This window comes from Acinonyx jubatus, chromosome B3 (assembly GCF_027475565.1).
Source record: "Acinonyx jubatus isolate Ajub_Pintada_27869175 chromosome B3, VMU_Ajub_asm_v1.0, whole genome shotgun sequence".
In the NCBI taxonomy this organism is placed as follows: domain Eukaryota; kingdom Metazoa; phylum Chordata; class Mammalia; order Carnivora; family Felidae; genus Acinonyx; species Acinonyx jubatus.
The window spans coordinates 53,605,729-53,633,121 of NC_069386.1; the positions used below are offsets into that span (position 1 = coordinate 53,605,729).

Consider the following 27,393-nt stretch of genomic DNA (forward strand, 5'->3'; position numbering starts at 1 on the left):
GCATTTCTTAAAGTATCTGGTATACTCAGTAACCAAGGAAGATTTAATTTGTAAAATACCCTTTTCCTTGATCATTCATTTTGTGCAAACCTGGATAAGTATCATTAGATTATTTTTATATGCCTATATGATTCACTGCCTACTGGTTTCACTAAAATGTTCTATAAATATATTAGTTTCCTAGTCTCACTCCTAGCATTCTCACCTAGGATTTGACCCCAGCTGCTTGCTTTTATGATCATCAAAGGCCTTAGGATAATTGTGTTAGAAAAAGTACATAATATACTTACTAAAATGCATCCCAACTCTGAAGAAGTAATACTTACAAATTGCTCAATATGCTTTTAAGAGTGAGCTACTAAAAATTTAATAGGGAAAAAATAACTCAAAAGAGAAAAATTTTAATTATGTCTATAAATACTAAATCTAGAGATTAAATTTGAGAAACGGGAAAACTTGATAAATGAAACTTTCATATGAGTTTTTATTAGATTTTTAATAGATAGTAAATTAAACACAACCATTTCAAGGGGTGTGGGTAGTTACAAATTAGATCAATGCACTTAGTTTTAATGGCAGGAAGTATGCAATACAGCTTTGAAATGCTTCACAATGATTTATGGTGTATCTGGATCTCTCCCTGGAGTCATGGAAAGCTGAATTTCACTCTCAATTCTCACCCTCGCTTTTTTTGTTGTTTTTCTTTTTCTTTTTCACTATTTCACTTATTTTAATTAAAACAAAGAGCAAACCACCCAGAAGTAAAAATATATGTGGTCAGTTCAAGAGCTTGGCTACCTCAGTATCTCCATCTAGTGGACATTGAAATTATTTATAAAAGTTTATTTTATTCAATAAATTCCTGATTGCCAAGTTTACTAAGCAAAGCAATTATGAGAAAGAAACTTTAAAAAAAAAAAAGTAAGAAAGAAAGGCAGCAGTTTTTTTTCACCTGGTGATAGAACTGTCAATCAGCAATACAAGCAGAGTCAGGTTACATTATTACACTAATAACAAGTACCTAAAACGGCAATATTCCTAATCTGGATATAGCTTTCCAGAAGTTTGGGGGTGTTTCCCAATAATGATTTTCTTGTCACTAAGGATCTAGAATCTTGAAAAATCCATTAGAAGATTTAGATATCAATAAATGAAGAGTTTAATTACTATTAGGCAACTCTTCAAAAACTGATCGTCTTGGGGCACCTGGATGGCTCAGTCAGTTAAGCGTCCCACTTTGATTTCAGCTCAGGTTGCGATCATGTAGTTTGTGCGACAGAGCCCAGTATAGGGCTCTGCACTGACAGCTCGGAGCCGCCTTGGGATTCTCTTTCTCCCTGTCTCTCTCTGCCCCTCCCTCTCTCTTTCAAAATAAATAAATAAACATTAAAAAAACTGATCTTCTTAAGAATTGCTTTACCTCTTAGATCACATAATCTTAGTGCTAGAAGGCATCTCAAAGATTTAGTAGTCTAAATTCACTTATTTTACTAATGAGGAAACTGAGAACCAGAGACAGATGTCCCCTCACCTATAAAGCTTGGGAGTGGCAGCACCAGAATTCAGACCAGGGTCTATTTTTCAGTCCCATACTTTCAGAGACAAAATAAATGTATTCTCCTAGGAGAAGACACTGCTTTCTTTGAAACAAATTATTCATTTTATGTTTTTCTTTAACTCATCCAGATTTAACACTAATAACAGGGAGAAATGGCTATTATGCAGATGGTGGTGGTGATGATAACTCACTAACTTAATCCAACCCCATTAATTGTCTCCTTTATGCCTGGCAGTGTAAAGATGTTTATAAGAACTTGATACAATCATCTCTTTCTTCACAGAGAGAGGTTTTTAAAGTTATCTATCATTTGCCAGAATGACTGTGCTTCTTTTGTTCTTAATGAATTATATGTTCCTGAAGATTAAAATGGAATCTCCATTGTCAATTACCAGTGCCTCGCCCAAGCCCTAAAAGGGTTGAATGAACGTGGGCCCATCCACATGGCTATATCCTCCAGTTTTGTGTTGTTGCTGTTGTTGTTGTTATTTAATGTGTTTAGACCCTAAGGGGAAGTAGAAGTAACATTTACATGTTGTAAAAGTAAAATCTGCCATATCTCTTTGATATAACATAAAGTACAAGTACATTACCTGTAGCAAGGCTCAAGTCTCTGAGAGGCACAACTGTGTTCCATGAAGCTGGCAGTTGGACCTTTCATTACAAAGTTAAGTGACCAGACAAATGGATGTTTATAAAATTCTTTAAATTTCTCCAAGTGCTAAACAGATGCTAAACAGCATCATTCATAATTCAAAAGTATACATCGTATTGCACCAATGCTATTCATAAAATATTCCTGCTTACAATACAAATAGGTCACAATTTTAGTTCCTCTGAGTAAGCTTTTAAAGATACTATGTCAAACATGTCATAGACCAGAGAGCCCTGGTGTCTGTTTAATGAAGTGGGTGGCTTATTCCTGAGAAATCCTTGAAAAAAAAAAAAAAATTCCTGAGTTTGTCTGGCTACTTTGTGTTCAAGTACTTTACTTCAAAATGAAATGGAAGGGTGGACAGTATTCTCAACTCAAGGAAGACAAAATTGAATGTATATACAATGATCCCATGATCCCATCCTATGTGTTTGCTTAAATATGACTAAAGTGACTTTTGCTTCAGAATTATTAGTTTAGGGATACCTGGCTGGCTCAGCCAGTTGATTGTGTGACTTTTGATCTTGGGTCATGAGCTCAAGTCCCACATTAGGCATAGACTTGCTTTAAAAAATATACCTATATTTTTTAAAAAATTTCTTCATTTTTGAAGTACAGAGCATGACCGGGGAGGGGCAGAGAAAGAGGAAGACACAGAATCTGAAGCAGGATCCAGCCTCTGAGCTCTCAGCACAGAGCCCTATGTGGGGCTCAAACCCACGAACTGGGAGATCACTACCTGAGCTGAAGTCGGATGCTTAATCGACTGAGCCACCCAGGTGCCCCAAGAATCATTAGTTTAAAAGAAGTCAAACAGAAAATTGGTTAGCAAAGGGGTGGATATTTGCAACATATAAGAATACTTAACATAGAGAGTTCTTATGGAGTAATAAGATGATTAATGAATACTCCAGGAGAAAATGAACTGAGTAGATATACGACAAAATCCAAAAAATGCAAGTGACTGATAAAAAGCATGGAAAAGATCTTTAAACTCTCTAATCATCAAGATATGTCCATGACAGCATCTGTCAGTTTGGAAATGATTTTAAAGATTGATAAAGTGTTAGTAAGGCTGTGGGGAAATGGACTGTCACGTAATGTTGCTGCATACTAATTGATAAAATCTTTCTAGATGACAATTTGTTTTGGGGTGGGGTTTTTTTGAGGTATTCCTGTAAAAGTTTATTTTTGTAAATTTTTATTTAAATTCTAATTAGTTAGCATCCAGCATAATATTGGTTTTAGGAGTAGAATTCAGTGATTCATCACTTATATACAATACCCAGTGCCCATTATAACAAGTGCCCACCTTAATACCCATCACCCATCTAGTCCATTCCCTACCCACCTCCCTCCATCAACCCTCAGTTTGCTGTCTATCGTTAAGAGTCTCTATGGGGTGCCTGGGTGGCTCAGTCAGTTGCGTGTCTGACTTCTGCTCAAGTCATGATCTCCCAGCTCTTGAGTTCAAGCCCCGTGTCAGGTTCTGTGCTGACAGCTCAGAGCCTGGAGCCTGCTTCAGATTCTGTGTCTCCCTCTCTCTCTCCGCCCCTCCCCTGCTTGCATTGTCTTGCTCTCTCTCGCTCTCTCTCGCTCTCTCTCAAAATAAGTAAACATTTAAAAAAATTTTAAAGAGTTGCTTATAGTTTGTTTCCATCTCTCTCTTTTTTCCTCCCCTTCCCATATGTTCATCTGTTTTATTTCTTAAATTCCACATATGAGTGAAATCATACGGTATGTGTCCTTTTCTGACTGACTTATTTCACTTAGTATAATATAATCTAGCTCCATCCACATCATTGCAAATGGCAAGAATTCATTCTTATTGATGGCTGAGTAATATTCCATTGTGCATGCGCACACATACACACACACACACACACACACACACACCCCACATCATCTTTATCCATTCATCAGTCAATGGACACTTGGGACAATTTGACAATGAATTTCAAAAGGTAAAATGATCAGGAATAAGGCAAGAATTTCCCCCATCACCAATGCTTTTCCACATCATACTAGAAGTCCTAGTTAATGCAGTAAGACAAGAGAAGGAAATGAAAGGTATCCAGAGAGAGAAGAAATAAAACCATGTTTGTTTGCAGATAACATGACTGTCTATATAGAAAATCCAAAGGAATCAACCAAAAAAACTGGAACTAGCAAGCAATTATAACAAGGTTGTAACATACTAGATTAATACACAAAGTCAATCACTTTCCTATATACTAGCAATGAATAAGTGGAATTTGAAATTTAAAATACAGTATCATTTACATTAACATCTGAAAAATATGAAATACTTAAGTATAAATAAACTATGTACAAGATTTATACAAGGATAATATAAAACTCGAATGAAATCAAAGAACTAAATAAATGGGGAGAACATATTCCATGTTTGTGGATAGGAGGTCTCAATACTGTTAAAGATGTTATTTTTTCCTAGCTTGATCTATAGATTCAATGTAATCCCAACCAAAATCCCAGGAAGTTATTTTGTGGTCATCAACAAATTCTAAAGTTCACATGGAGAGGCAAAACACCCAGAACAGTAACACAATATTAAAGGAGAGGAATAAAGTTGGAGGACTGACACTATCCAACTTCAAGACCTACTATAAGGCTACAGCAATCAAGAGACTTTGGTATTGACAAAAGGACAGACAATTCGATGAATGGGACAGAATAGAGAGCCTAGAAATAGACCCACATAAATATAGCATGATCTTTGACAAAGGGGCAAAAGCAATACAATGGAGCAAAGACAGTCTTTTCAAGAAATAGTACCAGAACAACTGAGCATCCATATGCAAAGAAAAGAAACTAAACACAGACCTGACACCTTTACAAAAATAAACTCAAAATGGATCACAGACTTAAATGTAAAACAAAACTATAAAACTCCTAGAAGATGACCTAGGAGAAAGCCTAGATGACCTAGGATTTGGTGATGAATTCTGATATACAACACCAAAGGCACAGTCCAGAGGCACCTGGGTGGCTCAGTCAGTTGAGCATCAGACTCTTGATTTTGGCTCAGGTCATGATCTCACAGTTCATGAATTTGAACCCCATATCAGGCTCTGTCTGCACTGACAGAGCAGAGCCTGCTTGGGATTCTCTCTCTCCCTCTCTCTCTGCCCTTTCCCTGCTTTCTCTCACTCTCTCTCTCTCTCTCTCTCTCTCTCTCTCTCTCTCTCTCAAAAATAAATAAATAAACATTTTTTAAAGGCACAGTCCATAAAAGAAAGAATTAATCATCTGGATTTCATCAAAATTAAATCTGCGCTGCAAAAGATGATGTCAAGAGAATGAAAAGGGAAGTCACTGACTGGGAGAAAATGTTTGCAAAAGACACATCTGATAAAGGACTATTATCCAAAATATACAAAGAACTCTTAAATCTTAACAATATGAAATAAACAACCTGATTAAAAAATGGGCCAAAGACCTTAAGAAACACCTCACCAAAGAAGATATACAAATAGCAAATAAGCATATGAAAAGATACTCCACATCATGTGTCATTGGGAAAATGCAAATTAAAACAACAATAAGATGTCTTTACACACCTATTTAAATGACCGAAATCCAGAACTCCAAAAGCTGGTGAGAATGTGGCTCAACAGGAAGTCTCATTCATTGCTGGTGGGAATGCAAATGATACAGCCACTTTGAAAGACAGTTTGACAGTTTCTCTCAAAATTAAACATATTCTTTTCATACATTCTAGCAACTGCACTCCTTGTAATTTACCTGAAGGAGCTAAAAACATGTCCACACCAAAACCTGCATACAGATGTTTATAGAGGCTTTATTCATAACTGATAAAACTTGAAAGCAACCAAGATGTGTCAGTAGGTGAATGGATAAACTATGTAACCTCCACACAATGAAATATTATTCAGTGTTAAAAAGAAATGAGCTATATCCAGCCATGAAACGATGTGGAGGAAACTTAAATGCATATTACTGTGTGGGAGAAGCCAGTCTGAAAAGTCTGTATACTGTATGGTTTCAAGTACATGACATTCTGTAAAAGGCAAAACTATGGAGACATTAAAAAAAATCAGGGGTTTGGAGGAGAGAGAGAAACAGGCAGAACTAGAGGATTTTTAACATAGTGAAACCATTTCGTATGATACAATTATGGAGGATACATGTCATTATAAATTTATCCAAACCCAGAGTGTATGATGCCAAAAGTGAACTCTAATGTAAAAGGTGATAATGATGTGTCGGTTTCATCAGTTGTAACTAATATACCCTCTCATGGAGAAGGTTGATAGAAGCACATTGAGCATTTTCTATGCATTGTAGAGGCAAGGTGTATATAGGAAATCTCTGTATCTTCTACTCCATTTTACTGTGAACCTAAAAAATAAAGTTTATTAAAATAAAAAAAATTCAAACATTGAAATGAGAATATATTTAATCCAATAATTTTATGTCCTAGAATTTATGCTAAGGGAAGAACTGATCAACTATGAAAAAGATTATGTAAATGAATATTCATCAAAGCCCTTTTTATAATAGCAGAATATTAGAAACAATCTAAATTTCCACCATAGAAATCCAGTTAAATAAATTACAGTATTTCATTATAATGAAATATTAAGTATTAAAACTGGTATTATGCAAAACCCTAGAAACAATGGAAATGCCCAATTATAGGGCCAAATTAATTATAGTATGACTATGTAATATTAAACAGGTAGCCATTAAAAAGAATCCAGTAACTGTATGTATGCTGATATGAATGATTCTCAATTTATATTCTGAAGTGAAAAAGCAAAGCAGTAGGGGGAATGAATACATATACGTATTTATATTTATATAATGTTCTTATGTGTATCACAAAAAGGGAAAACATATGTATACATTATAGTGGATAGAGTATTTCTTAATGATTCATTAAAAATCTTTATCAGGGGGGACCTGGGTGGCTCAGTCAGTTAAGCATCCAACTTCAGCTCAGGTCATGATCTCACAGTTTGTGAGACTGAGCCCCGCATCAGGCTCTGTGCTGATGGCACGAAGCCTGCTTGGGATTCTCTCTCTCTCTCTCTCTCTCTTTCTGTCCCTCCCCCACTCACACTCTCTCTCAATATAAACTTAAAAAACTTTTTAACTCTTTATCAGTGATTGGTTGTCTTGAATACAGTCTTACTTTTTTTCTATTATTGAAGTATAAGATGCACAGAAAAAAGTGTATAAAGCATAAAATAAAGCTCAATAATTTTTCACAAAGAGAACACCCAAGAAACCACCATCAAAGTCAAGAAAGAAGGACTGCCATCACTTTAGAAAAGTTCCTTCATATCCCCATCTAATCATTTCCCTTCCATACATCCCAAAGGTTGTCATATGCTAAACTTATTTCTAATTTGCTCAGTTTTTTAATCATAAATGAATATTAAATTTTATCAAATACTTTCCTTTAGCTATGATTAACATGTGTTTTATTCTGTTAATATGATAAATTACTTGATTTTAATTAATAAACCAATCTTTAATTCTTGGAATACACTCAACTTGACCATAACATATTATCCTATTAAATTAATGGATTAAATTTGCTAATAATATTGTTTAGAATTTTTTGCCTTTAAGTTCATATGAAACAGTAACCTATAACTTTCTACCTGTAACTTTCTTTTCTTATAACATCCTTGTCAGATTTGGTATCAAGATATCACATTTGGTTTGGTAACAAGGTTATACTGACCTCATAAAAAACATCAGAAAATATTCTCTCTTTTCATATTCTTTGGAAGAATTTGTATATGCTGCTTTTATGTGACATTTCTAATTTATGTTAATCTAATCTCATCAATTAAACTGTAAACTCCTTAACCACAAGGACTATACCTAGAGTTTTCTGTACCCTAACCATCTAATAATTTGCTTCTGATATATCAGGGCTTGAAAAATAATCATTATCTTGACAAAGAGTATCAAGTCAGTCTACCTATTAAAAAATGTTCAGTTCATACAATTGAGCACATACATGAAAAATTATAATTCACTTTCATTATTTTAGGACATCAGAAAGATCACAGAATGTTAAGGCTGGACTCCTCTCCAACGTGCTCCCTATGTCTGCAATATTAGTTATATTACATCATAGATGACAGCATGGCTGAGCGAAGAAAGTATCTACTGTATTTTGAATCAAATCTATCCGAGCTGGAATCCAGACAACACTGTTCACAAGCAGTTTATCTTTGGTCATGTTATATGAATCCTCTGAGCCTCAGTATTTTCCTCTGCAATACTGAGATAATAGAAAAGAAAGGCATCTTTTACTCTCACATAAATTCTAACACAACTTGAAGTTCCTAATTTTTCAGTAGTGACCTCCAAATCTTTGTGTCTCCAGAACTGCAATGCATGCCTTAGTCTCCATCAGTTAACCTTCCTTTTCCCTTCAGAGTCACTTTCTTCCCTACACAATGCAGTCTGATCTTTACTGTTCATTCCCATGACCACCAATACACCTAAAACTTTTCACACAGGTACAAAAACTTCTGTGATTACAAATTTATTTTCCTACATTACCTAATTTTTTGCCAAACTCTTCCCCTAAACTTTTCCAAAGTCCCCTATCAGGAAGGTCAGAGAACTGGAAGTATTTGGCAAATCTAACTGATTTGGAATTAAAGGAACAGCTACTCTTACTCTTGCTTAGGAATTGAGACAAAAGGAATTTATACAAGTTACAGAGCAAATTGGTCACCAAGGGGGACAAAGCCTAGAGAGCTTTTCACTGCCCTGCTACTCCATCAAATATTAGTCTGGGGGTCAGCATAGAGTGACTCTTGACCAAGATGGCTACCATCCCCTCTGTGAAACATAAATGAATGGAAATAGATGACACACCGCTCTGAATTTGTAGGGGGTGGGTATTTATCCTGGTATGTTCATCTTTTAGTTATTTTCCCTGCATACAGCAAGTGTAGTAGGCAAGGGCTATGCACATATGTGGTGTCCTTAATTTCACAGGGATTGTCTCAGTCTTTAAATACTAGATAACATTTAACTAATTGCTGGGTGCAAGTCAAATTTTGGAGGCCTTGAAACACAGTGACCTAATAATGATAAAGATCTAAAGATCACAACAAAAGTTCAAAACACAACCAAGGCATAGGTATGAATTTTCAGCAAGAGTGGTTTCATTTGAAACCACTTGGAAACAGTGAACCATATTCCTCCAATCTGCTGCTCCCTAATTTGTCTTGTTTGCCTTAGTTTATGCAAAAGGTAAACACACATTTAGCCTAGGAAAGGAAATGGAAAAAAGAAAAATTAAAAAAAAAAAAAAAAAAAAGAGGTGACCCAAACAACCCCTGCAAAGCAAGGCTTCTAATCTGCAAATAACTTAGTCACATCATCCAAGTGAGTCCAAATTACTCAAAATCATTAAATAAATGACTCAATCTCCAATCTTACTCCTAAAATAGAATACAACAAGAGATACAAACGCGATTCCGCATAACTGAAAGAAACTTGTTGTTGTTTTTTATTGATAAAACTAGGTGAATGGTTTTATATTAACAATACTATCTTAAAATTTCAAACATTTTTTTTAACACAGACCACCCAGGGCTAATACTAAGCCCTCCTGGGTTTTGCACCAGTAAGTACATGGCTTCAGTCCACGTTCAACACTTAATGAAGAGATTCTCTTCAAAGATTGTATTCTGGATTTACCATCTTCTTAGAGGCTGTGTTGCTGCAGTTCATTAGCAGTCAACATCTGGCTGGAATGTTTTAAACTACTATTTTCCTTAACCATTGTATGGATGGGGCTCTTGTTATTTTAAGCAAACTGAAACAATGTCCTTCTAGATGGATTTCTAACCATAATAATTAGTGACAGTGCAAACTGTTTTCTGATTTTTCTTATATTATGTAGCAAACTGCTCCTGAAACATTCTAATCATAGTTCAAACTTCTGTGTTACTATGAGATTCTTTTCATTTTCATGTAGACCTTGGTCTTTACTTTTTAAGCACAGGATCTCATTCTGAAGGCCAAGAAATACCTAACTTAAATGTAGCTATATGCAGAGAAAAATATGTCTGTCCTTAAACTGTCTCAAGGAATCAGCCCTTATAAACTCAAGAAATGAAAGCTTAGACATACTCGGCACCCAAGTTCGAACACTCCACCTGCTCTGCCTCTGAACCTCAAAGATTCCCTGCACAGCATGAATTCCAAACACCAAAACACTGCTTTGAAAGAGTATCAATCCATGTCTATACAACTAACTTGCCCCAGAAATTAAGTCACTGAAACCCGTTGAGGGACTTAAGCAACTAGAAAACGTTCCTGCCATCAAATAAAATTTTGAAAAAATTTTTTTCATGAGGCAACATAAGAATTTCTAGGCCTCAGCTGATACATATTGATCAGTCTGGCTCAGAGAAATGTAATAATACACTTATGGGTTCACTCTGCCTGAAATGCCCCTGGGCCCCTCCCAGGATTTGGGACACAGCATCCCCTTCCTTTTTTTAGAACTTCCCACTTATTTGAAAACTCCCCCCACTTAACTTCACCAAGTAGCCCTTCTTACAACCCTTTTCTCCATTTACCTATAAAATACTTCACACCTCATATGAGATAGATGCTCAGTTAATGAGTCTTCTGTTAATATTCCACTTGCATTTAAGTTCCATAAGGGCATTGACCATTCCTTTTCTTTTCTTTTTGTTTGTTTTTTAGATTGTTTTCTCCCTGGACAGTATGGGGTACAGTACAGGACTTCCAGCTGCAAGAAACTCAAAGCAGCATAGGTCACATTTTCACACCTCAGATCCCAGCCCTCCAAAGGTTTTCCATTATACTTGGAATGGAATCCAAAGCAGACTGTACACAATGTGGCCTCTGATCGCCAGTCTCAGCTCACCTGCCACCACCCTGCCCTCTCCCCATTCCCCATACCTCCCCACACCAGCCTCTGCTATTCCTGGGACATGACAAACATGCTTTAGCTTTAGGGCTGTCCCTTCTGCTTCCCTTCTGTGCTCACTCCTCAGGCCTTTGTTAAAATGGCTCCTCCCCTAAAGAGGGACTTCTCCTGACTCTTTATCTAAAATAGCAACTTCCCCTCCCTACAACCTATTTTCCTACAACCTGGCTGATATCATATTATATATTTGTTTGTATAGCTGCCCATCATCTCACACCATCATCACATCTACCAGCATATAAGTTCCGTGAAAGCTGGGGGTTCACTGATTCTATTCACAGCTGTATCCCTGGCACCTAGAACAATGCCTGGCACATGGTAGGTGTTTAATAAATGTCACTGAGTGATGCTTCCAAGACTTAGGGTAGGAAGTTTATACTGTGTCTAAAGAGCCTATCTTCTCTGGGAAGCACCCCCTCACAAACCCAGTGTAAGTCCCTGTTGTTCCAGGCTTCCCAATAACAAACAGAATTCTTGAAGCCTAACTATGAGCTTCTCCAGTTTTCTCAGTGGACAGCAACCCCCAAGGAAAAGTTTCGTGCCCAAGCCATATTCCAGGTTACCCGGACATGACATGAATTGTATTTTTCACAAAATGCCAAAGATAACGACACACAGAATCCCCTCCCCACCCCACACCTCCCTGCTAGTCATTTCAGCCCTCTTCAACCAGTCATAGGGGGCTTCTCCTCCCTAGATTTGAACATGGAGGATGTAGTTCAGCTCTATATTCTTCTATTATACCCCTCACTCCTCCAAAAGTGGGTCTTCTGAACATCACTTACTTGGCCCACCATCTCCTCTATTAAAAGTCTACACTCTACCCCACCCCATCCCACCCCACCCCAGAAGAGGGAAGAATTTGTGGGTAGAAGCCCACTTACCACACCTCACCAGAGTTGCAACCTGTTTCCCAAGCTAGCCCCCTATCTCTAATCTAAAGTCCTTAAAAGGAAATTGGTCCTTTATTCTTGGCTTCCAAGGACAACTCAAGAACACACAGAAATGGAATACAATTCTAGAGCAACCTGAATCCTAAGCTAAAAAGTACAGGCACATCTTGCTGAGTGCCTTGTTACCTCACGTTTTCCTGATAGAACACTTGGTGTTTGAAACTCAAGTGTTATAGACTATAGCTCAATATAATACTTTTTGAAAGGTGTTTATTTAAGTGTGCGTGCACACACACACACACACACACACACACACACACTTATATCTTAAAACCTAAAACAACACTGCTAATAAAATAGAATTCATGACACCAGGTTTCCTCAAAGTCATAAAGTGTATTACTATGTAAAGTAACCGCTTGTTAACAACCAAATTGTTTCCTGTTCTAGAAGATTATTTCAAGTATTTTTCATTGTATTATTGTGTTAGTTATATAGAGGAATTTTTACTGTGCTTTTGTAACATTATAGGAAATTAGTTATAGGTTCTCAGTGGAGGAGTAATGCATTATAATTTCTCCTATTTAAAATAATAAGAAATTAGGCCCCTGCTTCATGATTTTTTGTAGAACAACTGATTTTTGGAATGGACTCCTCACGTTAAGTGGAAGTTGCCAGTATTTTCTTGGATCCTTTCACTCAAAACGCATCAGCAAGCCTCTCCCTAGGCTGTTCTGATTTGGTCATGCCCCAACGGCTCCTCTGTTCTCAATCTCTAAGTATGACGCATTGAATCCCTTCTTCTGTCTTTATGTCTTCATCCTGCACTTCCCCTAACTTCAGTCATTAGAGCCATCCAAATAACTGCCTCTCTTACCTTTTTGTTCTATCCACCCCTTCTTGCCATCCTTTTCTTTATTCAGTTAATTTTTACTTTTGCAGAAAGAATACATACACATAATCTAAAAGATCAAAGGAGTTTATAAGGACAAAAGCAGTCCATAGCTCTCTCCCTTTCACCCCCATCTCCAATGCAGTATGCCCAGAGTCAAACACTTTCCACTCTTAGCTCTTGCTTTAAATTATCAAATAAGCTGAGTAAAATGCTATCTCTTCATTATTCCATTTAAACTTTAGCTACTGCCTTCATATTAGGGTTAGTGAGGATTTTAACTCTCTTACACCCTCCTTTCCCTTCTTCCCAATCTTTCTCAATAAATTTATGCCAAAATTTTTGGTTAAATCCATATTCTGTGTATTTATTATTGAGACAACTGTTCACATATGAGCTAAGTAATGAAAAGTTATTGATTTCCTTTCTGGAACAAATTTTTTTGCATGTGTTTTTCCTATATTTAACAATTGCCTAATTTCCTCATTTGCTGAGTTTTATTTGCATATCCAGCTAAGCTTTCCCATCCCCTACAACAACTCTGTAAAACCACTATCAATCCATTTTTCCATATGATCAACATGTCAGATATACCAGTTGGTTTTTTTCCTGATAAGATTTATCAATTCCATTTTTTCCCTTTCTTTTCTGGTTCTAATCTGTACTATTTCCTAAGCTTCTCAGTGCTATGGGTGTTATGTTGAATTCTCCCTTAACCAGTGTTTTATAAATACCCAATTCCTCTTTCCTGTATTAGATTTTCCATTTCCTCTCTAGTTTTAGTGGATTGTATCCTATTATAGTCTTTCACACTGCATGTCTGAGAATATTTTAGTCTATTCTTATATTTGATCAATTCATTTATTCTAAGCTAGAATTCACTTATATTTTGAAGATTATACTCAAAAGATTGTAATTCACTATATTACTTTGTTGTCTTCTATTTTCCAAAACTATTTTTTTAAGCTTATTTATTTATTGTCAGAAAGCATGAGTGGAGGAGAGGCAGAGAGAGAAGAGAGAGAGAATCCCAAGCAGGCTCTGTGCTGTCAGCCCAGAGCCCTATACGGGCTCAATCCCATGAACCATGAGATCATGACCTGAGCCAAAATCAAGAGTTGGACATTTAACTGACTGAGGCGCCCACGTGCCCCCAGAAACTATTTTTGATAAATTCCTTTTCATTCCTTTCTTTTCTCTCAATCAGTTTTCAGTGTGTTTTTTATTAGCCTCAAGTTTCAAAATTCCTAGAATTTGTGGAGGTTTCTTTTCTTTTTTTGAAATTAAAAAAAATTGTAGATGTATAATTTATTTTCATTTATTACTCTAGACACCCAATGAGCACCTTTCAATTTGAGAACTCATGTTTTTACTTTTGAGAAATATTATTTTTACAAATATAGTTTTCTAAAATTTTTTTTAATGTTTATTTATTTTTGAGAGAGAGAGAGAGACAGAGAGCGAGTGGGGGAGGAACAGAGAGACGGAGACACAGAATCTGAAGCAGGCTCCGGGTTCCAAGGTATCAGCACAGAGCCCGATGTGGGGCTTGAAATCATGAACCATGAAATCAAGACCTGAGCCAAAGTCAGATGCTTAACCAACTGAGCCACCCCCCCAGGCGCCCCTACAAATATAGTTTTTTAATGACTCTTTTCTCTTTTTCTCCTTACTAGTTGGATATTGAATTTCTGGAACTGATCGATAAATTTTCCTATCTTTCTCTCTCTTACTGTCCACCTCCTTTTTTCCCTACTTTATCAGAGTTCTTCTAGTCCTCTTACTGAAACTTTTGTTTTACCTATCAATTTTTGTTAAATGTTTCTTTATTTTGAGAGAGAGAAAGAATGCGAGCAGAGGAGGGGCAGAGAGGGAGAGAGAGAAAATCCCAAACAGCCTCTGCACTGTCAATGCAGAGCCTAACTTGGGGCTTGATCCTGTGAATCATGAAATCATGACCTGAGCCGAAATTAAGAGTCAGACACTTAACTGACTGAGCCACCCAGGTGCCCCCATCATATTTTTAATATTCAAAAGCTCTTTCTTATTTTTTAGTCCTTTAAAAAAAATAACACTGTTCTTTTTTTCAACATTTTCTTCTACCTCTCTGCTACCTCTCTGAGGATATCATGGCTTCTTTGAAGCATTCCCCTGCTGTCAGCATTGTCTGTTTCCTCTGAGTTCCTTTTTTAATTCTTGTTTCTTTGGTTGTCTGTCTGCTTTGTGTTGGAGGCTTTCTTCCAAAGTCTGATTATCTTCTGATGCCCTATCATATTTAAGACTGAGTCACTAAAAAGATGAATAGAAGCTTTGTAAGTGGGCCTCTAATAGGGTCATAGAGTAGCTGGAGAATTTTTGTGGAAGGAGGTGACCAAACGTCAGTATCTATAGGTCTCTTCTCCAGGATGACTGCATTCCCTGTGAGAAGGAGCTTCCAATATTCCTGGTGGGGTGTGGAGTGGTGAGGCCGCCAGTGTGCTAGAGCTGAGAATAGGAGGGGAGTTGGGAATTTCACTGTGCAGATGCAGAATGTCCGTTAACCCCCCAAGTTTTCAATTCTATTCTCATCCTGCCTTTTTCAGTGCTCAGTGTCCCCAAGTCTAGCCTATCTCTGACTGTTTCTCCAGAAATTCCTGCAAAGGTGGGCGGAAATGGTCTCCTTACTTAGGGAGTTAAGAGTAAGCTCTGAAGGTCTATCTTCTTCTCATAAAAACTTTCAAATAGGGGCGCCTGGGTGGCTCAGGCGGTTAAGCACCCAACTTCAGCTCAGGTCATAATTGCGTGGTTCATAAGTTCAAGCCCCACATCTGGCTCTGTGCTGACAGCTGAGAGCCTGAAGCCTGCTTTGGATTCTGTGTCTCCCTCTCTCTCTGCCCCTCCCCTGCTCATACTTTCTCCCTCTTTCAAAAATAAGCAAACATTTTTTAAAAAAATAAAATAAAATAGACCCTTCAAATGGATTCCCACCCACCATGTTACCTTTCCATGGTGCTGGGTGCCTCTGATTCCTAAGCCTTTCCAAAGAACTGTGAGTCAGCCTGCCTTCCATCTGCACCTCCCTGCACAGGCACTTGCCTCGGACTTTTTTCCACTCTGCTAAATCATGCACCATCCTTCCACCCACTTTCCATCTTTGTCTCTTCTGGTTTAGGGTTATTTATGTCTCCTTGATTCATCAAAAGTGGAGCTTGTACCTCCTTTTTTCTTGCTTTCCCTATTGTTTTGGATTTTTTTTTTTAAGAAGAAAAAATGAGAGCTGGAGAAAGAAACAGTAGATATGTTCTTTATTCTGGCATCTTGAAACCAGAAGTCTCTAGCCTTTTCTATTTCATAGATCTTGTATTGCACCATATTCTCTTTTATCAGTTTCCTTCTCATTCATATTTTCAGTCTTTCAGACTTTCTGGGTGATTAGCCACTTGTTTTTCTTGGTTTCAGACATAAAACATTTCATTTGTTAATGAGTTAACAAATTCCATGTCTACGTATCAAACCCCATGTGCTGTAGTTGTTTGGCTACAATATAGTAGGGAACACCGGATGTACATCTTAATTGGGAGGGAATTGTTCATCAATTGGGAGAGATTACTCACCAGTTTCTCATGGGACTTATTTTTCTTATCAGATAGGCTGGTGGTTCTCCGTTTGCCTTCCTGCCCCTCCATTCTGACACTTCTCTGTATCGCGGAAGAGACACAGAGGCCACTATGGACAACTCCCCTCACCCACTGCCACTAACTGACACTTCCACCCGCTTCACTCTCTCCATGCCTCATTGCATCTCTAGCAACATTGCTATATAGCCATCGCTCCTAAAGCATAACAGCTTTCTTCTGGATTCACAAAAGAACTCTTCCTAGTTGGTTCCCTTGGACTTGCCCACATCTCTGTAAACAGTCTTTTTATTAAATTCTCTTCAGCTATACGCTGTGTGCTATTCGTTTCTTATTGGACACTGATACATCAGTTTAAATTTTTTTTTGAACTAGGTCATCTCTAAAGTCCATGGAGTTCTTATGCTGTATGATTTTTACAAGAGTCAAGTATACAACTGGCACTTAACTATAAAGAATCTGAGCAAATTCGGCTTCCTTTCAGTTAAGATTCTATCTCATTACGGCAAAGAAATTGTCCAAATAATGATGCTCAACCCCTATAAAATATAAGCATTGCCAGTGCAATTTAGACTAACAGGGAAACCTAGGATATATATTTTGTTCCCTTTAGGCAATGGAGTTAGTCCTGATAGAAGTATATTTGCTATTTTTTATTCAGTTTTTTTAATGTTTATTTAGTTTTGAAATAAACAGAGACAGAGCACGAGTGGGAGAGGGGCAGAGAGAGAGAGGGAGTCACAGAATCCAAAGCAGGCTCCTGCTTGGATCCTAGAGCCTGACACAGGGCTCGGACTCACAAACAGTGAGATCATGACCTGAGCTGAAGTCAGATGCTTAACCAACTGAGCCACCCAGGCACCCCTTTATTCAGTGTTTTTAATTGAGGCATAACTGACATACTTATGTTAGTTTCAGGTATACAATATAATGATTTGATATCTGTATATATCGTGAAATGATCACCACAATTAGTCTAGTTAACATCCATCACCATACATAGTTGCAGAACTTTATTTTCTTGTGATGAGAACTTCTAAGATTTACCCTGTTAGCAACTTTCAAATATGCAACGCAGTATTGTTAACTATAGTCACCATTCTGTACATTCCATCCCCTTGACTTATTTATTTTATAACTGGAAGTTTGTACCTTTTGACTCCCTTTACCCATTTCACCCATCCCCTACTCACCATCTCTGGCAACAACTGGTTTGTTCTCTGTAACTATGAACTTAGGTATTTAAAATTTTTAGATTGCATCCATCAGTGAAATCATACATATCTGTCTTTTCCTGTCTAACTTAGTTCACTTAGTGCAATGCTCTCAAGTTCCCTCCATGTTGTCACAATTGGCAAGATTTCATTCTTTTTTATGGCTGACTAATATTTCATTGTACAGATATATATTCTTTTTATCCACTCATCCACCAACAGAGACTTTACTATTGTAAATAAGATTTCAGTGTACACAGGGGTACATATATCTTTTCAAGTTAGTGTTTTCTATTTCTTCAGGTAAATACCGAAAAATGCAGTTGCTGGAGCATATGGTGGCTCTATTTTTAATTTTTTGAGAAACCCCCATGCTATTTTCCACAGTAGCTGTACCAGTTTACATTCCCACCAACAGTGTATGAGGTGATATCTCATTGTGGTTCTGATTTGTATTTCTCTGATGATAAGTGGTGTTAAGCATTTTTCATGTGTCTGTTGACCCTCTGTATGTCTTCTCTGGAAAAATGTCTATTCAGACACTCTGCCCATTTTTTATCACATTGTTTGGGGTTTTTTGCTATTGAGTTGTATGATTTCTTTATGTATTTTGGATATTAACCCCTTATCAGATAAATAATTTGCAAGTATTTTCTCCCATTCGGTAGGTTGACTTTTTCTTTTGTTGATGGTTTCCTTTGTTGTGTAAAAGCTTTTTATTTTGAGGTAGTCCCACCTGTTTATTTTTGCTTTGGTTACTTTTGCTTTTGGTGACAAATTCAAAAAAAATCATTACCAAGACCAATGTCAAGGAGCTTAAGGCTTGTTTCTTCTAGTTTATGGGTTTAGGTCTTATGTTCAAGTCTTTAATCCATTTTGAGTTAATTTTTGTGTATGGTGCAAGATAGTGGTCCAGTTTATTCTTCTGCATGTGGCTGTCCAGCTTTCCCCAAATTCATTTATTGAAGAGATTATCCTTTCCCCACTGTATATTCTTGGCTCCTTTGTCATAAATTAATTGACTATATATGCATGGGCTTATTTCTGGGCACTTTATTCTCTTCCATTGATCTCTGTGTCTCTTTTTATGCTAATACATTTGCTGTTTTTCACTTTGAAAACACAGAAACAACTTAATTCCAAAGAATTAAGAAATCAATTCCAAAGTTTCAAATGTTTCTTTTTCTTCATCATTTTTTTCTTCCTTTCCCTTAGATATTTATACCATTAAAAACCTCCAAAATGCAAAAAAAAAAAATAATAATAATAATAATAATAAGTTTCACCAATCCTCTTATTAATAAATAAATGAATTTGAGGTGCCTGGGTGGCTCAGTTGGTTGAGTGTCCAGCTCTTGATTTTGGCTTAGGTTATGATCTCATGGTTTGTAAGATAGAGCCCTGCACTGGGCTCGATGCTGACAGCATGGAGCCTGCTTGGTATTCTCTCTGTTCCTCTCTCTCTCTTTGCCCCTTCCCCACATTCTCATTCTCTGTCTCTCTCTCTCTCTCTCTGTCTCTCTCTCTCTCTCTGTCTCTCTCTCTCTCTCTCTGTCTCTCTCTCTCTCTCTGTCTCTCTCTCTCTCTCTCTTTCTCTTTCTCTCCCTCAAAATAAATGAATAACTTTAAAATAAATAAATAAATAAATAAATAAATTCCTCGACCTTACCCCACCACACACATCTGATTATCTCTCTCACCAAGTATAGCCAGATTTTTTGTATCTGCTGAACATTTCTACTTTCTTGCCTCTCACAGAGACTTTAACTCATTCATATTTTAATTTTTTTTTTTTTTTTTGTTTATCTTTTTGAGAGAGAGAGAGCTAGAGTGCGAGTCGGGGAGAGGCAGAGAGAGAGGGAGACAGAATCGAAGCAGGCTCCAGGCTCTGAGCTGTCAGCACAGAGCTCGACACAGGCCTCAAACTCACAGTGAGTTCATGATGACCTGAGCCAAAGTTGGATGTTTAACCAACTGAGCCACCCAAGTGCCCCCAACTCATTCCTATTTTAAACTGTTCTTGCCAAGATTTTCTTTAACTTCTCTGATGTTAGATCCAATGGATGCTTCTTAGTCCTTGTCTTACTTGACATCTCAGTAGCATATGACACCACTGTTTTTGTGAAATATTCTCTTCCTTGTCTTTGTTGTTGCCTTACCTTTTTGATTTTCATCCTATCTATATGATTACTTCTCAGTCTCTTCAGTAGTCCTCTCTTCCTCAGCCCATTACTCAAATGTTCATGCTTGCCAGATCCTTGTCCTAGTCTCCCTTATCTTTCTACCTATGCTCTTCCCCTGGAAGTTCTTCTCCACTCTTATGGCTTCGGATCCCAGCTATACACTAAATGACTCTCAAATGGGCCATCTCAAGTCCAGATCTCCCTGCTGACCTTCAGGGATATTGTCTGTGACTAAATATTAGATAACTCTATCAGCTTGCCCACAGATTTCCCCTACTCAATATTTTACCTTCATCTACATTCCTTATTCCAATGAGTCACACCAAGCCAGAAACCTAGGTAAAATCTTTGACTCTTTTCTGTCCCTCATCTCCATACCCAATCAATTATCAAGTCTTATTGATTCCAAGATATACTTTCAGTTTATGATTCAGATCTTTCCATTCTCACTGCCATTTCCCTAGACCAACTAATTTCCCTACTATTGATATTGTTACTACTTTCCTACCAATTTTAATAATAGAGCCAGAGTGATCTTTCTAAAATATAGGTACGATCATGTTACCTTCTTCCTAAAAGCCTGAAATGTTTTTACAATGCTATCAAGATAAAGCCCAAATTCCCCATCATCCAAATTACTCCAGCCAAATTAAGCCCTTTCTAATTCCTCCAACAATCCATGATCATTCTTACTCTAGATATTTCCACATAAGATTCCCTTCACCTGATACATGCCTACCTGATGTTATCAGTGTTAGCATGCTATCACTATTTCTTAACTAACATCTACAAATCCTTGTGTCTCAGCTTAGATGCCTCATGCTCTCTAAATCTGCATTTAGTATACTCCCTTAGCACACTACTTATCCACTTACCACACTCTATTATAGTCGCCTGTTAAATGTCTCTATCCCCCTTTTAGATTATAAGTACTGTGAGGGTTAAAACTGTACCTATTATAGCTTCAATACTATGAACATTACCTGGCACAAAGCAGCCACTAAATAAATAATGGTTGGATAATGAACAAACGAATAAACAAATAAGCCATCAGATTAAACATAGTACCAGTGGAAGTACATTTACATCTGGACTTGCTTTCCTTTGCTTTCTTAGCTCTCAATGAACAAAAAACAAGTAAGTTACCCTTCCCACCAAATAAGCCATAGCTTACAAAGTGCTAACTAATGTATAGTACACATGACAGCCAAAGAGAATTCTACCTGAACCTTTGTTTTCTCCTTTACTTGTCTTTCCTCTTATGTATAACATTTTCAAACTGAAAGGTTAAACAGGCTGAAGAAAGACTGAGCATATGGCTGACTTTCTCTTGATCTGCCTGATGCCCTCCCCAAACCATCTATAAACGTGGTAATATAGGTACATGGGATAAAAAGAACCTATGGTAACATTTTGTTTGAACCAGAACTCCAAAGCATTAATTAAAGCTGAGCACACCTGCTCTGAACTGCAAAGTCAGAGATTTATGTGAACTTGTAAAGTTGAGGCTCTCTGACCTTTTGTAGGATTTATGTTTCCTTGAAATAAGCATTTCCTCTTTGTAATGCAATATTTTGTTTTAAAGTTTATTTCAGTGACTAACCTGCTGGTATAAACAGATATGCTGTTCGGTTCCTTTATTGCCTGGTCATTACCCTTTTTACCCAGTGCTTGTCAAATATTTAATTTAAGGTTTTGGTTGAAAATAAGCAGGTCTAACTATGAAGCCTACAATTTCTAGCTCTAAAGTGAACTTGTTAATGAGGTGATCCAAAAAGATATCCATGCATTCAAACTCCACACGTTATCTAAGAGCATTTAACCCCAGCTCTTCACAGATCTGCTCAGTTTGCAAAGTATCAGATACCTCACAGTGGTTTATCACAAGCAGGACTTAATTTATTAGGGTGATGTGCATGTCCATGTGTAGAGTCCTTTCAGGTAAGACAAAGTTGTTTAACCAAAGGAAGATATTCCAATTTTGAGCTTCACACACTAATGCCTTTAGAAAGAGAGAGTTCTGTGAAGCGAACACATTCAAGTTGGTTACCTTGGATAGGTTCATTCCCAGCACCGTGACAGTCACCAAGCCAGCACAACACACCAAAGCACTGGAGCTAGAGAGACCAGAACTCGGTGGGATGTTTCCATCCACCAAACAATTCATCCCAGTCAGGTTGCTAAGACCAAAGTGCTCCTGAGAATAGAAGGGAAAACAGCACTTGTAACTTTGGTGTTGGAATCAAGGAGTAGCAAAAGGTTCTTTCATTCCCCAGAGAGCCAACGTTTATCAATGGACTTATTGTGCTATTGATAGAAACTGCTTGTGCAATTCGCTTTAGTGGAGTCTATACATGGCATTTTATTAAATCGTTCTTGGCCACAGGGTTTGGTAATCTGAAGATAATTTTTTACTTTTTCAACAAAAAGCTATTGATCCATTTCCTAAAATTGCCTTGAATGATCTTTTTCTTTCCTTTTTTTTTTAGAATATTTTTTTATTTTAAATATGAAATTTATTGTCAAATTGGTTTCCACACAACACCCAAGTGCTCATCCCAACAGGTGCCCTCCTCAGTACCCATCACCCACCCCCCTCTCCCTCCCACCCCCCATCAACCCTCCGTTTGTTCTCAGTTTTTAAGAGGAATGATCTTTTTCTTGAGCATTAATTGATTTGAACAGATATAGAAAAAGTATTAAACAATTATAATTCAATTTCAGAAGGTCCTCTGAAGAAAAAATGTCCTAAGCTTCTTTGGTTCCCTTTTACTGATGGAAAAACCTAGTCACCAAAAGATTAAAAGTTTTTTTCCAACACACAGGGAGCTGGGAGTAGAACCCAGGTCCCTGATTTCTCGTTGAGAACTTCTCCACTGCAGTCAAAAACATGGGCCAGGATGCTGTCACTGTGATTTAATGTAAGTCAGCAATATGAGGAAATCCAGATTTTTACTAGAGTTTATAGATACAGTTTAGCCATATGGTAGCTTTCAAGACAGCCAAATTAGAATTCAGCCACAGATGAGAACACAGTCTCCAAACGAAGCAGGGAAACTATTTCTGCAACTAGGAAAGCCCAAAGAAATAATGACACTCTGATCTAAAGATGGACATCTCTAGGATACTTAGATGAATATCTAGGATGGCACTTAAGATGATATTATAACATGACCTTTGTGGTTTAGGATTAAAAATAAATTCAAGGCTACCTCCTCCTCAAGAAAAAGTACTATTGTGCTTGCAAATTACTCAAACAGCTCAAGACCAAAGTACAAAATACTATTATATTACATAATTATGCATTTCATCAAACATATTATTCTAGGAAGAAATTTCAACTAGTTAGAATAACCCAAGTAACAACAAAACTCTGCAAATTAAAGGCTGTTTTCTTCCTTAATTCTTTTTGTCCTTTTTTCCTATGTTGGCAAAACTCACACACCACAAAAAAAGAGATTCTGCTGGATGTATTTCTCTTCTTGATTTCAAGTCATCTAAAAATTTCCTTTCCAGAAATACAAATTATAAACTGAAACACTGCTGCTGCCAATGCCCTTTCATACAGAACATCAGGCAGCTTGTTTAAAAAAAAAAAAGAAAAGAAAAAAGAAACTTGGAGAATGCTATATATTTAACCATAAACTGATCCACAGTGTATCTTGAATGTGAATCATACTTACAAACTTATCACGCAATGTTTTAAATTAAAACGTACAACAGATTCAAAAACGTAAATGGATTATGCCAAATTCTGTCATAGCTCTATCCCAAAAGGGTAACATGTTCAATTTAATATAAACAGATTATCCTCTAAAATTTTCTAGTATTTGAATTTGAAGGTTTCTAAACAAACTAACATTTAAATTACTTCTCTGCCAAAAATTCTCTGTACAAACCTACTTTTGCACATAAGTGTCAAACCAGAAAAGAAAACTTTTAGACCTCAAATTCTCAAAAACAACACAAAGCAACATTCAGTATATTTAGGTCACTTTATCCATATGCTATAAAAAGCATGTGGCTATAAGGAAGATCAAATTGCATTTGCCAGGGAAATGCTTCCAAATACTGTAATTCCCACTAGTGCATATGATAAGCCAAATAACTTGAAGATTTAAAAGCTGCCAATACCTTTTCCCATAAGCTATTACCATGTGTCTGGAGAGAGAGAGAGAGAGAGAGAGAGAGAGAGAGAGAGAAAGAAAGAAAGAAAAGAGGAAGGAAGGAAGGAAGGAGAGAAGAGAAGAGAAGAGAAGAGAAGAGAAGAGAAGAGAAGAGAAGAGAAGAGAAAGAAGAAATGAATGCAGGAACTCTAAAACCAGAACCACCATAATTAGAGTATAGAACTACACATCAGAAATAAATGTGATGCTTTTCTATGATGGCTATATCACTGAGTCCTAGGCTACTCATGACAAAATTTCAGAAAGGACCACCAGGCAGTAAGGGACACAAGCTGTCTAAAACATGGATTTTTAACAAACAAACAAAATTGATTTATCAAATCAATTTTCTTTTTGTCTTTCATACATTTTTAATTTGGAGAAAAGGTAGAAATATTTCATTTTCTTGCTCTTGTATATGACATTAGAGATAGTCATGGTAATTATTCAATATTTCTAAGGAAAATACTTACACTAAAAAGTTTCACTACATCTTTTTTTAACTCCATCTGAAGTAGTAATACCAGCACTTGTTACCATTTATTGAATGCCTACTATGTGTTGAGCACTGTGTAATCCTTGTAACAACTCTTTGCTGAAGAGCAATGACATCATTATACAGAAAACCAATCTGAGACTTAAAGAGGTTGAATTCACACAGCTGAGTAATGCTCAGATTCAAACCTAGGGCTGTCTAACTTGAAATCCTATTACAGTATATACATAAATATTGTTAGAAAAAATGTATTATAGATTATATCCTTCAAAAGAAAATTTATACAAAGATTTAAAAAAGAGAAAGGTTTGTGTTGGCTGCAACTGATTTATGAACAGCCATCACTGCCCCCTGTGGACATCACCCAGGAATAGTCATATCTACCCCATCCTCTGAAATACATAAATTAGCAAAATAGAACAGAAACATCAGTTAGCATTAAAAGGAAGCAAAAAAATACATAGTAAGTAAAATAAATCTTGACATATAATATACATTATAAGCTCAACTGCTAGTAGTTGCCTTATAAACCGATTTACCTGAATTCCTTTAAATCCACATAGGAAATAGTTGTGCCACAGAGGCTTGGTTTTGTCAATCTGAATATTATTAGCATTAGTACTGAAGTCCCTGCAAAAACAAAGACACATTAATTTAAGTCTAGAGGCTGCAAAAATCCATAGCTGCAAAATCAATGGCTGACTGCTGCCATCTTGTGCCAAGAGGGTGATACTGAAATTTTATTTTCTATTTGTTTTCACATATCTGCTTCGCAGTCTACTCAAAAACAACAAACATCTCCACATACTAAAAGGTAAGAGAAGTTGTAGTGACCTTAACAATTAAACTAGTTCCAATTGACCTTTTTTATTTCCTGAAACAGAGAGGAACTGATATATTTCAGCATAATCTACACCACATTTTATTTCATGATCGTCCTCGTTAGGTTGATATAAACCACAAACTTTTATCCTTTGAGCTTGCTGTTTGGCATACCTCTAACTGTAACAGCACTCAAAGCCTTCTTTCCCCACACTCTCTGCCACCCATCCAACTTCACTGTCTGTACAATTTAAGAAGAAGAAAAAAAAAACAAATAATGATGATTCTAATGAATCATAACTCGTTCAATAAGCCTCCATGAATCTATACTGATATAAATGAACAAATGAATAAACAGCTAAATGAAGGAGAAAGAAAACCTCTTCCTTAGAGTAAAATGCCAAATAGCTGAAGTAGAAATTAAAAAATCATTATTTGGCAAACTCTATGATAGATTTTTTCACGAAAGAATCATTAACGGATGCTAAAGTCAGGGAGTAAAAATTTGATAAGAAATAAAATATTTACATAGATTCAAAAGTATTTCCCCAGCAGATACTTCTTGCAAAGGGCAAAAAATAGTAATTTTATGGCAAAGAAATCTGGCAGACATCACCTTAACCAAATGATCAAAGTTAACAACACCGGGGCACCCGGTTGGCTCAGTCAGTTAAGCGTCCAACTCTTGATTTCAGCTCAGATCATGATCTCAGTTTGTGAGATTGAGTGCCTTGTTGGGGTCTGTGCTGACAGTGTGGAGCCTGCGTCAGATTCCCTCTCTCTCTCTCTCTGCCCCTCCCCTGCTCGCTCTCTTTCTCTTTATCTCTCTCAAAAATAAACATTAAAAAAATTAATAACACTGATAAAGAGACATCGTGTGCCTCCTTGGTATCATACACTGAGAGCATACCACTTGATGTGTGGGAATTCTTTGTACTATTTTTGTGAGTCCTTTGTAAGTCAAAAATGATCTCAAAATGAAAAATAGATAAAGAGGTTTCTTTTTTTTTAATTTTTTTTGTTTTTATTTTAGAGAGAGAGACAGAGACAGAGTGTGAGTGGGGGAGGGGCAGAGAGAGAGGGAGACACAGAATCTGAAGCAGGCTCTAGGCTCCAAGCTGTCAGCAGAGCCTGACGTGAGGCTTGAACCCACAAACCCTGAGATCATGACCTGAGCTGAAGTTGGACACTTAACTCAACCACCCAGGCGCCCCTGATAAATAGGTTTCCAAATCAGCCAAAGGACAAACTATATGAAGGAAGCGGGGGGTGGGGGGGGGGGTGGAGGTTGTTAATTAAAAAGTGAGGAAATAAGCAAATTTCTCCATATTGACTGAATACTTTTCATATAATTTGCTAAATACCTACTATTTGCCAATCACTGTAGTAGGTGCCCTCCATGCATTATCTTAACTAGATAACAGGGACACATCATCGCCTAAGAAAAATATTTAAATATGCAAGGCATTCATAGGAATATAAAGTAAAAAGTAAAAGGTTTATCTTTTAAACATTTGTAATCTAGCTGAGACAACATGAATACAAATCATGATCACACACTACTGTCACATGACGGTGTATAATGTGGAATGGGAAATGAGACCAAGAGGGCATCACCTCTATAATCAGCATATTAGAGTGGAGAAGGGAGGCCTTCCTGGAGGCTCAGAGAGGTTTAGTGGCTCTCCAAGGACATACACAGTATGACTCCAGCTCACAAGCTCTTTACTATCATCCACAGGAGTTAAAATATATTGCTCACAGTCAATAAGAGGTCACACAATTTGGAAAGCAGATAAAATTATGTTAGCAAAACTAATCAAGTTCTGTTCCTAGCTAAGCAGAGATCTTGAAAGTCACCACAAAGAAAAAGAAAACTAAGAAGTGGCAGTCATGGGTGGGGGTATATAGAAA

At 36.9% G+C, this 27,393-nt stretch overlaps 1 protein-coding gene across 3 annotated transcripts in view; it reads right to left on the reverse strand.

The window, feature by feature from the left end:
* The window catches only part of GALK2 (galactokinase 2), a 138,045-nt gene that overhangs the window by 74,400 nt on the left and 36,252 nt on the right, over positions 1–27,393 (reverse strand). For all 3 annotated transcript variants that reach the window (XM_015063450.3, XM_015063449.3, XM_053224045.1), the window contains 2 exons: positions 25,197–25,287; positions 22,046–22,192 (listed from right to left, as the gene is read on the reverse strand). In XM_015063450.3, the coding sequence (XP_014918936.1) occupies positions 22,046–22,192; positions 25,197–25,287 (238 nt within the window). The remainder of the gene's footprint in view (positions 1–22,045; positions 22,193–25,196; positions 25,288–27,393) is intronic.